The following is a 14384-nucleotide window of genomic DNA, read 5'->3' on the forward strand; positions in this document are numbered from 1 at the left end:
ATTATTTACTAGCTTTGAAATTCTCCTGGCAGTGACTGCGTTAGAAAGTGTAGATATATTAAATCAAGTTGTCAGTTACTACAAACTATCAGAATTGTCCTGAGACAATGGAAGTGCATGTGTTTTCTCCGATGTCAGGGACGTTCTTCAGTGCACCATGATCACACATCAGATCCTGCTGCGAGGGGCAGCGCAGTGCTATCTCCTTCAGACGGCCATGAATCTGGTAGACGTGGTGAGTTTATCTTTCTTCCTAATGTTAACTCCAGTTTCCTGGTCTTTCTTAGTGAGCGGATGTTCATAAAAGAGTTAACACAGCAGGCCTGTGATGCTGTCGTTAGAAAGCCCTGCTTATAAGGTTGGCCCTTGGCTGGCACCTGGGAACTTGGATTTCAGGAGGGTTCCCACCATCCTACCTACTGTGCCTGCAGTACTCATACAAACAGTGTGGTCTCTACTGAACACCTGCTTTCCTTCCCGGGTTCTGGAATTGTAGGTGCGATGCAGGGGGTGTCTGTGTGACCAGCTTCCAGTAAAAACCCTGGGTGCTGGATCTCTAAGGAGCTCCCCTGGTAGGCATTTTACACGTCGGTGGGGTAGCTGGGTGACCGTACCGGGAGAGGACTCTTGGAAGCTTTCACCTGGTTTCCTCTGTATTTTTTATGCACGTCTTCCAGGAAATTGACATTCAAGGAAAACCTTTATTCTCTGTTTTTCACAGAGCTCCAGTAACACTACTGCTGAGAACAGGGGTCAGCAAACATTTTTGTGAAGGGCTGGATTAGTATATATTTTAGGCTTTTTGAGTCATACGGTCTCTGTCACAACTACTCAAGAGCAGCCATAGACCATTTATAAATAAATGGGCATGGCTGTGTTCCAGTAAAACTTTAATTACAAAACAGGCTGTGAGTGATTTTGCTGACCCCCGGCTTAGAGCAAGCTATCTTAATTGAAGATGCGCAACCTTCAGGGAATGAAAAGACCCGGGTGGTTTTCTTAAGGCGGGGTCGTTTTTTGCAGCGTTGAAAAGTCAGATTCACTTTTAAGTACTAAGGAATTTCTTATAGGCTGTTTCTGTTTTTGCTTTTAGATCTGTGACTGTGTTACCTCTAAGATAGCAACCTCAATTTTAAGGAAACTAGATTTGTGAAGTGATCTTTCATTTTCTATAATGGTCGTAGATAATTGCATATAATTGCATGTTTGTAGTCAGTGTCTTCCTGTTAAAAGTTGAATAATGTTTTCTTTTTAAAAAGTAGCTTTCGATTTACCGAATAGTATTCTACCGTAAGTGGTCTGCTAGACTGCTTTTGCAGTGATTTTGATTCAGTGATGTTTGATTCAAACATTTTTAAATGAGTAATTTTTTAAAACTGCCCTGCCCCCCCCCCAGGAGAAAGTGTCCCTCTCTGATGTATCATCTTTTGTCATGTCACTGAGACAAGAGGAGTCCTTCGGACGAGGAACTTCATTGTGGACAGAGGTGAGCCTGAAAATAATTTAATGATAAGGTCTTTGAAAACTTTGTGCAAAATTGTTATCTAATTGAATTCGTTACTAGCCTTTTATGTAAAATATGATTGCTTTGCTATCTGTCACCAGGGGTTTTTAAAACTTGTTTATTTGCTTTGAGTGGATGTAACCAGTAACGCTGCTGAGGTTCCTGTGGAGAAACGGGGGCAGGAAGTATCTGGAATAGAGAAGGACCAGTTTGGGGGGGCAGTGTTAGTGGGCAGATCCCGATTCCGGATGAGATGTCCTGGGAGTGATGATGACGTTAGACTCAAAGCCAGTAACACAAACCTCCTCTTTGTCGTCTTCTGTCGGTTCTTGTCACTTTCATCTTCTCAGGCTCCCCAGCCTGGCGTGTAGGTAATCCATAATTCTTCCTGACTTTTTGCATCTCATTCACCGTGAAACCGTAAGTGTCTTGCCGCCTTCTTCAGCCGCTGCTCGTGGAGACCTTCCCCTGCGATGACTGCTTTCTCACTGAGCACTCTCTGCTCACCCCGTGTGCAGCGCCCTGAGGTCCTGCTGTGGTCTCATGGGCTGCCCTTCTCTGCGGGTTCTTCAGTCGTCCGTGTCCTCCTCCTTTTTATTTTAAACTATGGGACTCAATCCATACTGCTGTTAGCTCTTACCCAGAATCCTAATCTGTGTCCTTTCTAGTTTATATATATATATATTTTTATTTTATTTTTTTGCGGTATGCGGACCTCTCACTGTTGTGGCCTCTCCCGTTGCGGAGCACAGGCTCTGGACGTGCAGGCTCAGCTGCCATGGCTCACGGGCCAAGCCGCTCTGCGGCACGTGGGATCTTCCCGGACCGGGGCACGAACCCGCGTCCCCTGCATCGGCAGGTGGACTCTCAACCACTGCGCCACCAGGGAAGCCCGTAGGTTATATATTTTTTGAGGACAGGAACCTTTTTTTGTTTAAAATTTTGTATTTCTCCAGTGCCTAAGAGATCACTGAGGCTAGAGATGTGATTATTTCCTTTAGAAACAAATTCCAGCTAGGTACGCCTGGAGAGAAACAAGAGAAATCAGCTTGGATTATGTTAAAATAATGAGGGCATAGAGTAAGGTAATGGCAGAGGGAATGAGGAAGGGGCTAATTCGAGCTTTTGAAAATTCGAGTTTTGTTTTATTTTCTTGGCCTAATACATCTGTTTATGTGGAATACATCTAATTATGTGGAATCTGAAAAATACAGAACCGTGGAAAGCAAGTAAAAATCACCTGTAATGCCAACCATCAAATCCATATTTTTTGGTTTAACTCTTAATTTTTCAGATGTATTTATTCTCACTCTTGCTTTCTCACTATATATATATGTGTGTATATTTTAAATGATATATTAATACAGATGATATTTCTAAACAAATTAAGATTATACTGTTTTGAATTTTATTTTTCATCTTTACCTACATTTGAATATTATATAGCATGTTGGCTAAATAGTTCCCCAATATGGGATATTTAAAAATTCGGTTGATTAAATGTTTTAGAATTTATTTAATCAGTTCCTTTTGTTGGACTTTTGCTTCACATCTTATTTCATCTAGAAATATGTACTACTAAAAGATGAAGATACTGCTAAGAAATACGCCCTTATCACGCCTAAAAATGTTATTAATTTCTTGATTCAAATATTCGGTGTTTAATTTATCCAGATGTTCAATAAATGTGTTTTTCTGTTTGTTTTTTGCATTTTGTTTGTTCAAGTAGTCAGTTTTATTCAAGTACCCAAATCAGGTCTATTCATTGGATCGATATGTATAGTTTGTAAATGGTGGTTAATCCACCTGGAACTTATTTTGATATCTGGTGTGAGCTGTGAGGTTTAAATGAAAAAATGCATGTAAACATGTTTCAGACTGTGCTTGGCCCATGCTAAGTGTAAATATCTACGGCTACTATTGTCTTTTCCCCTTGGTTTGATCAGATAGCTGCTTGGTTTAAGTTTACAGAAAAAAAATGAACAGAAAGTACAGAGAGTTCCCATATACCCGCTGGGTACCCTCTGCATCCAACACCTGTGGCTGTTATTATTAGCATCTTGCATTAAACATGGTACATTGTTACAATTGTTGAGCCAATACTGATACATTATTATTAACTACTGTTCATAATTTACATTAGGGTTCACTCTTTGTGCCGTACATTCTGTGGGCTTTGGCATGTATCCACCATTGCAGTATCACACAGAATAGTTTCCAGGCTGGAAAAATCCCCAATTCACCCAGTAATTCCTGTCTTCTCTTGCTCCCCCAAACCCCTGGCAGCCCCAGGTATTTCACTGCCTTCATAGTTTCCAGAACGTCCTGCAGTTGGAATCATACGTTGCGAAGCCTTTTCAGATTGGCTTCTTTCAATAAGCTATAATATGCCTTTGAGGTTCCTCCATGTCTTTTCATGGCTTGGTAGCACGTCTCTTTTTCGCACTGAATAATATTCCTTTGTCTGGGTGTGCCGTTGTTTATCCATTCACCAACTGAAGGACATCTTGTTTGCTTTTCAGTCCTGGCAGTTATGAGTAAAGTTGGTATAAACATTTACATCACAGGTTTGTGTGTGGACATAACTTTTCAGCTGATTAGAGTAAATACCGAGGAACACAGTTGCTGGATTTTATGGCAAGAGTATGTTTGGTTTCTTAAGAAACTGCCCTTCGTCTGAGGATGCGTACAACCATGGATCATGAAGTATCATAGTATTTACTACTGAAAAAATCCACATGTAAGTGGACCTGCACAGTGTAAACCCGTGTCGTTAAGGATCAACTGTATTTTTTTTTTTAACATCTTTATCGGAGTATAATTGCATTACAATGTTGTGTTAGTTTCTGCTGTATAACAAAGTGAATCAGCTGTATGCATACGTATATACCCTCCTTCTTGCATCTCCTTCCCACCCTCCCTATCCCACCCCTCTAGGTGGTCACAAGGCACTGAGCAGATCTCCCTGTGCTATGCGGCTGCTTCCCACTAGCTATCTATTTTACATTTGGTGGTGTATATATGTCAATGCTACTCTCTCACTTCGTCCCAGCTTACCCTTCCCCCTCCCCGTGTCCTCGAGTCCATTCTCTACATCTGCATCTTTATTCCTGTCCTGCCCCTAGGTTCATCAGAACCATTTTTTTTAGATTCCATATATATGTGTTAGCATACGGTATTTGTTTTTCTCTTTCTGACTTCCTTCACTCTCTGTGACGGACCCTGGGTCCATCCACCTCACTACAAATAACTCAATTTCGTTTCTTTTTATGGCTGAGTAATATTCCATTGTATATATGTGCCACATCTTCTTTATCCATTCATCTCTCGATGGACACTTAGGTTGCTTCCATGTCCTGGCTATTGTATATAGTGCTGCAGTGAACATGGTGGTACATGACTCTTTGAATTATGGTTTTCTCAGGGTATATGCCCAGTAGTGGGATTGCTGGGTCATATGGTAGTTCTATTTTTAAGGAAGCTGCACACTGTTCTCCATAGTGGCTGTATCAATTTACATTCCCACCAGCAGTGCAAGAGGGTTCCCTTTTCTCCACACCCTCTCCAGCATTTATTGTTTGTAGATTTTTTGATGATGGCCATTCTCACGGGTGTGAGGTGATACCTCATTGTAGTTTTGATTTGCATTTCTCTAATGATTAGTGATGTTGAGCATCCTTTCATGTGTTTGTTGGCAGTCTGTATATCTTCTTTGGAGAAATGTCTGTTAAGGTCTTCTGCCCATTTTTGGATTGGGTTGTTTGTTTTTCTGATATTGAGCTGCATGAGCTGCTTGTATAATTTGGAGATTAATCCTTTATCCGTTGATTTGTTTGCAAATATTTTCTATTCTGAGTTGCCTTTTCATCTTGTTTATGGTTTCCTTTGCTGTGCAAAAGCTTTTAAGTTTCATTTGGTCCCATTTGTTTATTTTTGTTTTTATTTCCATTTCTGTAGGAGGAGGGTCAGAAAGGATCTTGCTTCGATGTATGTCATAGAGTGTTCTGCCTGTGTTTTCCTCTAAGAGTTTTACAGTGTCTGGCCTTACATTTGTGTGTGGGGGGTTTTTTTTTAAACCTAACTTTTTGTTTGTTTGTTTTTGGTTGTGTTGGATCTTTGTTGCTGCTCGTGGGCTTTCTCTAGTTGCGTCAAGAGGGAGCTCCTCTTTGTTGTGGTGCGTGGGCTTCTCATTGTGGTGGCTTCTCTTGTTGCAGATCATGGGCTCTAGGTGCCCGGGCTTCACTGGTTGTGGTTTGCAGGCTGCAGAGTGCAGGATCAGTGGTTGTGGCACACAGGCTTAGTTGCTCTGCAGCATGTGGGATCTTCCCAGACCAGGGATTGAACCCGTGTCCCCTGCATTGGCAGGTGGATTCTTAACCCCTGCACCACCAGGGAAGTCCTGGCCTTACATTTGCATCAACTGTATTTTAAAATGCACATATCATAGAAAATAAACTTGCAAGAAGGGTAGGAACTTTCATTATAACTTATATCTCAAATTCTATGTTCCCTCATAAATAAATCCTTGTTTTAGTATATGAAGCTGGAATAAATTTTAATTTAAGACTAATTTGTTTTGCATAATGAGTTATTTTTCGTAGAGATGTTCGTTAGAACACCTTATCAAAATGTGCATTTTATATTAGGTGCTTTAAAAATTCTTGCCTGTTAATGAAGTTTATAAGTTCTTTGAAGAGGTTAGAAAACACACACACACACACACACACACACGTATGTGTATATACACGCATACATACGAACACTTTTCTGTCTGAGCTATCTGCGGAACTCAATCATGACAATAAATGTTCTGTTACTTTGTTGTGTTCAGTCATTTAAATTCAGTTTATTGTGGAGGAAAGAAAATTGGCTTAGGGAAGTTAGAAACCCTTTGTTCAGTTAAGCTTTTAAAATAAGTAATAACTTTTCTTTTCTAGCTCTGTGATTGGCTGCGTGTTAATGAAAGCTGTTTTAGGCGACCCTTAACTTGTAGCTCCATTGGACTTCACGAGACATCCTCTTTAACTGCTTATGTAAAGAACCTAGTCCAAGAGTATATTAAGTCACCTGCCTGGGAAGGTAAGTCTGAAATCATTTTTATGGACTGATATATCCAAAACATTTTCAAAGAGCTTTTTAGTAGTTTTTCAGATCGAGATTCAGGCTTAACCAAATATATGCCAATTTATGGATGCCAGGCTTGTATTTCAGCCAAATAATGTGAATAAACAGAATGTAAAAATACTGTTTCGTAACTTGTACTTTATTTGTTCTAGAACTTGAGATTTTAAACATTTTAAATGTTTTAAGAAGTTACCTGGGTAGGACTCGGACACAAATACATTTATTAATTTATTCTACAAGTACTGAATCTTTGTTGGCTCGATCTGCAGATGTGTTTTTGAAGCCTCGGTAGTGGAAATATTTGTAGATAAATCTGTTCATCTTTTGTTTGTTTTCAAAGCATTACATTTAGTGTGAACTGATTATGAAAAGTAATTTTAGAGAAAAATTATGTTTGTTAGTTTCTTCTTTTTACCAGATACTTAGCAAAGATCAATTTTGCTTCCTCTTTAGGGAAATGTGTTAAGACTGCTTTCTGATGCTTCCTCATCATTAAAAGTCATTAGTGATAATTGGGGTAAATCGCACCTTTGAATTTAACGTGTCTTAAATTTCCTAGCTTTGTCTCAGACCAAGTCATTTTCATCTCCCGATTTCTCTAATCTGATCATGGAATAGGTCTTAAATGATTAGATAATTATCCTTCCAAAATACATGAGTTTATCTGTTTGTTCTTCTTAGAACATTTCTCTTTTATGTTTTATTCTCTCTGTTGTCTAGTAAATTTTCTGTACTGTTACTTGTGAGATCCTTTTCTAAGGCCTAAAAAAGTAAATAAATTTTAGTCCCTACTAGAGTAAACATAGATTCAACTCCCTGAAGTATCTATAGAACTTGTCTTATAATTCAGTGCATAACAGCATAAAGTCTGATTAAATAATTCAAAATTGGATAAAATAAGATTTTTAGAGTTTCTTCCTTAACATTTCTAGAACTTAAAATATACTATTTATATAATATGCTATTTTAAGTTTTTAAAAAATTGATCTCAAGTGCAAAGGAGGTGTGTGTGTGTGTGTGTGTGTGTGTGTGTGTGATATTTTTGACTCTTAATGCCCTTGGCTAAGTGCCTTTATAAAATTTTAGTTTAGTTATCAATTACTGGCCAGTTTTCAGAACAAGGTAATAAATTCCAAAGCAAACATTATTTAATGAGTTTTTGAGCATAAAATACATATAACATTCAAATTTGTTTTTATATAAAGACTCATTAGCGCAAATGTTTTTAATCAGATTCTACACCTGAAGTAGCTTTTTTCTTTGGGTTTGACATGGTCAGTACAGATAGATTTTACACTAATTATTCAGCAACCATATATCAAATGTTAGTTCTAAGTGCCAGACACTGGAGTTACAGAGATAAAAGGTATGTCTCCCACCCTCAGAGAGAGCATGGTCTAGCAAGGGAGTTGATAAGTAAGCAGATAATCTTAGCGCAATGCCCTGAAAGCCATTAGCACTGGGATGGGGAACCCGGGTGAGCAATACTGATCCAGAACAGGTAGACCTGTGGGGGTCAGGAGAGGTCACCAGATGAGGTGACAGCTAACGAGTGAATAGAAATTAAGGTGGAAAGGGAGAAGGTGTATCCTGCAAGGCTTGGATGAACTTGCATCCAGGGAACTGAAAGTAGGTAGGCATCCATCTGTTTCTGTCTATAGCATGGACCCCAGGTAGGAATGGTTAAGAGATAAGGATGGATACATGTTAGGTAGATATATATGTACCATACCATATATGTGATATATAGCAAAACAAAGCAACAACAACTAAAACCACACAAAACCAGCATCATCAACAAGCAGGAATGTTGGAGAGCTTTCAGAGAAGGCTTTCTGAAATAGAGAAAGTGAGATATAGTTTGGAAGCAGCAGTAAAAGCTTGTCAAAACTTGGAAATGTTAAGATCAACCAAAAAGTGAAATATATTTGAAGAAATTTATACTTAAATTAGAGAGTCCATCAGAAAGGATATTTTGAGTAAAGATTTTGTAGTTAAATGATGTGCCTACTTAAAATGTAACCAAGCTGAAGATACGTAATAATCCCAAAGTAGTATACTGCAGCTGTGTAACAAATTTTAGAAACAGCTTTATTGAGGTATGATTGGCATACATTAAACTGCACATATTTAAACTATGCAGTGTAATGGGTTTGACCTCTGTGTATGCTCACGAAACCATCAGGATAACAAGATAATGAACACATCCATCACCCCCCACCCCCGAAATGTTTTCACACCTCTTTGTATTATAATCCCTGTCTCCCACTTCTACCTGTCCCTCTCCATCCCCAGACCAACCCTGGTATGCTTTCTGACACTATAGATTACTTTGCATTTTCTAGAATTACACTCAGTTTTTAGAATTCGTAGTAGCAAGATTTGAGTGATAATTTAGGGGTAAATTAAGGTGATTGAAGATAGCCAGTGACCTTTTGTTTCTTTAAGACCATTGTTGCTTACTTTCACTTTTCTAGCCTCAGAGAGATAAAGGGGGGAGAGTGTATAAAGGATTCTCTGCCAGTCGTTCTCCGAGAAGGATTTCCAGACAGGCAGCATCACCTGGAAACATTTTAGAAATGTGAATTCTCAAACTCTATCCCACACCTGCTGAATCAGAAACTCTGCGTGTAGGGCTCACCCTCTGGGGGACCTCTAATACATGCTGAGGTTTGCGACCCACTGTTCCGTAGCCTGGATTTCCCTAGTGTGGTGGTAGAGGACTTGGCAGAAATCTCTGCAGGAGTGTCCTCCACTGGGTCAGGCACTCTAATGTTACCAGCCTGGCCCTGTGGCTCTCCTTGAAATCAGAAATCATTAAAAATCCACTAAACTTCTGATTTATAACCTTCCCTTTCAGTATCCAAAGTGAAAAATTGTTTAGGACTTCAAAAAGTGGCATTGTGATTGGAAACATTTCATTCTCAAATAGCACCCCTACCTGACCCCTGCCTCCTACAAGGTCAAAAAATATCTGATTATGTGATTGCTAGAAATTATAGGCAACTGAATACTGAATTGGTATTTGATTTCATTTTAGTCTTCATTAATGAGTTTTTATATGTAAATGTGGGATATGAAGCTAATGTGAGTAAAAATGTTTCAGAGAACAAGTTTCAATAATTCACTTTTATAAACACCTATAAACTTAACCTATTTTGGAGAGCACCAACTTTTAGATTTTCTAAAAAATACAGATTTCTTACTGATAACTAAATGATATTTATAACATTTTAAAGAATAAAGTTTATCCTTTTGTTGCATTTTTAAACTAAGTTGCCCTCCATACAAGTATGTTTTTGGTATTGTCTGTCTTCTGTACTATTCTAATTTGTATCAAAATATATTAAATTACTCCCCAAATTTATTAGAATATTTAAAAATATGTTTTAAGTATCTGAACCGCTGGGCTGGAAAACTAGATCCCTTAACTAATTTTTCTTGGGAGTTGAGATGAAGAGTATTATCTTACAATAGAATGAAAATGAAATGTTCTATCTATGATTTATTTTACTTTAACTGGCTTTCAGTGATAGGAAAATAATTTTATCACTTAACCAAGTTCTGTCTTCCAAAAGTTGTTCTAGGAACTCTGCATATATTATTTAACTTTTATAATAAACCCAAGGAAAGTCATAGGTTTATTTAGTTTGATTTCATAGAAGATGACCTAAGCTTTCGGAGAGAACATTCGTCTGTCCCAGACTCCCACAGCTAACAAACAGTAGGACTGGGGTTTGAACACAGTTCTAAGAAGCAAAGCCTTTGTGTCTGTATCCAGTCCATCCCCTTTCTGGTTCCATTTCAGGGAACTCTCACCTCTCAACTGAGATGCCAGAATTGCCTCTTAACCGGTCACCTTGCATCTACTCTTGCTTCCTCTAAAATCTCTTTTCCACATTGTACCTAGAGAAATCTTTTTAAAATACAAACTTTGATCTAACAGATGTCTCCTCCACTTCTTTATACACATTCACGTTGACCTTTAGTGTCTTCCTCTTGCCTTTGGGATGAAGACAGAAACCCGTTACATGCCTACGAAGTCCCTGGTCTCTCCCGCCTGGTCCTGTAACCTCATCTTTAGTGCTCCCTCCTATTGTTTACCTCAGCCCTTTCCTGGACTATGGTGTGCTCTCCCCTGCTGGAGGCCCTTGACATGTACTTCCTTCCGCCTGGAAAGGTCATGTCTCCCTTCACCTACCTCATTCTTTCCCAGCTTTTTATACCCAGCTCAACTGTCATTGCTTCAGAGTGACTTTGTCTTACTTCCCAGTATACACTCTACTTGCACCATTTAGAGCACTCACTACAGTTATCATTTTACATTTCTCTGCATATTCTTTGATGAGTGCTCTTTTCTCCTGCACTGTAAGTATCGTGAGGACAGGAACCATTGTGTCTGCAGCACTGAGGCCAGTGCATGGCACGTAGTCCGCATGCAGAGATGTCTTTGTGTTCACAGTTAAGTATGTAACAGTGAGCCACGCTGTGGGGTGTTCTACTGTATTTCTTCTCAGCTGTGTTTCTCTAATATGGATAAAACATAATCATTTAGCTGTGTTATTTTTGAAACATCATCCTGGAAGGATTTTGATAATGCTTTGCAAACCTTAACTATTGTTATTTAAGGAGGAGAAGACTGCTGTATGCCTGATTGGCTTGAAGCCAAGCTTGTTGCTGTGATGGTCTTGCTGGCCATAGATGTGGAAGGAATGAAGAGTCAGTATAGGTAAGTGTTTCTAAACTTGAAAAGAAAACTTTCTTTAAAAAAGGCTAATCAGATTTATGGTACATATTCAGACTTTTCAATGATGGGTATGGAATTGATCACAGTGTATTCAAGGAAGGAACTAGAACATTGGCAGTATACTTTAAAAATGTTTAAAATTAACAATAAGTTCATAGGATTAGAGGTTTAAACTAGAGAAGGTCAAAAAAAAAAAAACCTGTATACACGAATCACAGGTCTTGTATAAGAATATTAGAAGAATGGGTTGTAAGGTCCTAGCATAAGATTAGGTAAAGACATTTACTGGATTTTACCCTTTTGTAAAATGTGTTATTTTTTTAAAAGGTAATAAAGATAAAACAATCTCATTTGTATTTTGAGAAACGTGAGAAACGTGTCACCAGATTATAATTGTTGCAGTAAGCAGCTTCATTAGGTAGTGTACGTATTTGCATGATAATGCAATTAATTTGATTATTGATTAACGTCAGATCTCTTTTCTAGACAAAGTTTTAGTACTAAAGTTAGTGATAACAGTTTTTCACAAATCTTTAGTGCTTTATATATATTTTCGTTAACATGTCTCATTTCCTTGGCTGGAATGGATTTGTTTTGTTTTTTGGTTTTTTTGAAATATGGAAGCGAGGTCTCAGCATTTTAATTTGCCAGTAAATTGGATATAGGATTTCATTCATACTGTGCCCCGAGTCGAGCACAGAGTTGTGTTGCTCCCTGTGCTTTCTTCTCCAGTGACTCGCTGAACTCACTGAAAAAGCACACACAGAAAGGTCCATCCTAACAGGTTCTAGGTGTTTGGATCATCCCTAATAGTAATTCTGTCCAATGGAAGCATTAGCTAACCAGTTCCACGACTGTAGATGGAAAACAGTTTCTTTATGCTTTTGAAATGCTTGATTTGGGCGTGTCTTTTAATGTCTAGTGAAAAGCGGAGGACACAGAATGTATTAAGGATATTCTTAGATCCTCTCCTGGATGCCCTTGTGAAGTTTGGTACAAATGCCTACATGCCCTTGCTGAAAACTGACAGATGCCTGCAGTTGCTGTTGAAGTTACTGCACACTTGCTTGTTGAAAGGTTCCGGTACCCAAGATGGTGAGGATCATTGGTTTCTGTTGGTGTTTTGCTGGATATATCGTTGGTACTCAGAATGAGAGGAAATTCCTGACCTTTTAACTTCGTGCATTCACCAGATATTTACTGAGTAGCTCCTGCTGGTGCTGGGGATGCAGAGGCAAAGTAGCAGACTGCCCTCACCGAGCTGACATTTTCATGTTTACATTTGTTGCTCACTGTTGATTTTAGAATGTGATTTCATTTGCTTTTGCTTTTTTTTTTTTTCCCCAATGGGCTCTCATTGATTTCCAGACTACTGAAAATGATCCCTAGTTCATACGTTTTAAGCCAAGATCCATTCCTAATTGCCACTGTGCTGCTGGATGTTGCAGAAAGTAAAGCATGAGAATAGCAATAATTTTATAATTATTTGTTTTGAAATATGTTCATCCCTCAGCACCTCTAAGTAGAAAATACTTCATCCAGGAAGTACAGTGGTGGTAGATGGAAGCATTGAGCACTTTCTTCGTTCCTTAAACTAAGATTTATGTAAAACAGTAGTTGAAAACCCATGGACATCAGATATGAGAATATCGATGGGTAAGCCTTGATTCCCAATCTTTCTGACCAGTTTCATTTGGAATTTTAGAAATTTTCTATTTAGAAAAGAGTATCCTAGAGAAGCATTGGTATTAGGTTAAACCTGAGGATAATATGAAAGTTTAGGTTTTAATATAGGCTTGTGAAATATTAAAGCTTGTTTCCAAGTTCTGGTATTTTTGGTAATGGTAGCAGAACCGAATGCTGTACACGTAACAGTAACTTTTTATAAGACTTTTAACTCCTTTAAGGGCATAAATTTGGGTTCATTTGACATGTCTTGACTGTTGAAAGCACTAGACTCAGTGCCTTCAAGTGCAGGACTGGGTTACGGGTACCTTTTGGAAAATTGTTATATTTGATACACACAAGAACGTGTGATGGTTATATGTAATTATGATGCAAAATAATTGAATAAACACCCACGAACGCACCACCACGGCATTTGTTGCTAAGAAGGAATTTACCTATGACTCCTCAATCCTTGCCTTTTGCCTCCTTATTTTGACTTTTATCTGTATCACTTCCATGCACTTAAAAAATGGTTTTACCACATACATCGATGCTCCTCAGCAATGTATTGTCTCATTTTCCTGCTTTTGAGCTTTATAGAAACGTTACTTTACTGTAAGAAGCCTTCTGTAACTTCTTCACTTAGCAGGTTTCTAAGAATCATCCATGCGTGTCCTTTCTTACACTTGCGCATTTTCCCCGTTGTGTTACCTTCCGTTGTGTGATGACACCACAGTTATGCGTTCTTCTGTTGCTGGACACTGGATTGCATTTCGTCTACTACTATTGTGTACAGTGCTGCCTTGAACACTTGTCTACGTGTCTCTTCTAGGCCTGTGTCTCTCCAGGGCACATGCGTGCCCCTGGGGCCAAAGTGACCAGTTCTTAAGAGTATGTGCATATCCAGCTTTTAAGATAATGGAAAATTGTTTTTCTAAGCAGTTTTGTACACGTTTTATGTTCTCATCTGCAGAATGTAAGTTCCCAATGATGGTCCTGCATCTCTCATTATACTACAAGTAAGAGCCAAAGAAATCAGTGTGTAATTTTGATAGTAATTGACTTCCAGATAATTGGTAAACCATAATAAGCTTAATTAACTTAATGTTTTTTAATTGAAGTATAGCTGTTCCCACTGTTGTGTTAATTTCTGCTGTACAGTAAAGTGATTCAGTTATACATATATTTATTTACCTTTTGTTAATATTCTTTTCCATTATGGTTTATCATAGGATATTGAATATAGTTCTCTGTGCTATACAGTAGGACCTTGTTGTTTATCCATTCTGTATATAATAGCTTACGTCTGCTAATTTAGATCTATTTAACTAACTTTAAATA

General features: G+C 38.4%; 1 protein-coding gene across 1 annotated transcript in view; it reads left to right on the forward strand.

The window, feature by feature from the left end:
- Window positions 1-14384, forward strand: part of TARBP1 (tRNA guanosine 2 -O-methyltransferase TARBP1) — a 61879-nt gene that overhangs the window by 16415 nt on the left and 31080 nt on the right. Inside the window, exons 8-12 of the mRNA XM_019941547.3 lie at window positions 139-235; window positions 1397-1486; window positions 6442-6583; window positions 11258-11357; window positions 12298-12470. Of these exons, the coding sequence (XP_019797106.2) occupies window positions 139-235; window positions 1397-1486; window positions 6442-6583; window positions 11258-11357; window positions 12298-12470 (602 nt within the window). The remainder of the gene's footprint in view (window positions 1-138; window positions 236-1396; window positions 1487-6441; window positions 6584-11257; window positions 11358-12297; window positions 12471-14384) is intronic.

This window comes from Tursiops truncatus, chromosome 16 (genome assembly GCF_011762595.2).
Source record: "Tursiops truncatus isolate mTurTru1 chromosome 16, mTurTru1.mat.Y, whole genome shotgun sequence".
Classification (NCBI taxonomy): domain Eukaryota; kingdom Metazoa; phylum Chordata; class Mammalia; order Artiodactyla; family Delphinidae; genus Tursiops; species Tursiops truncatus.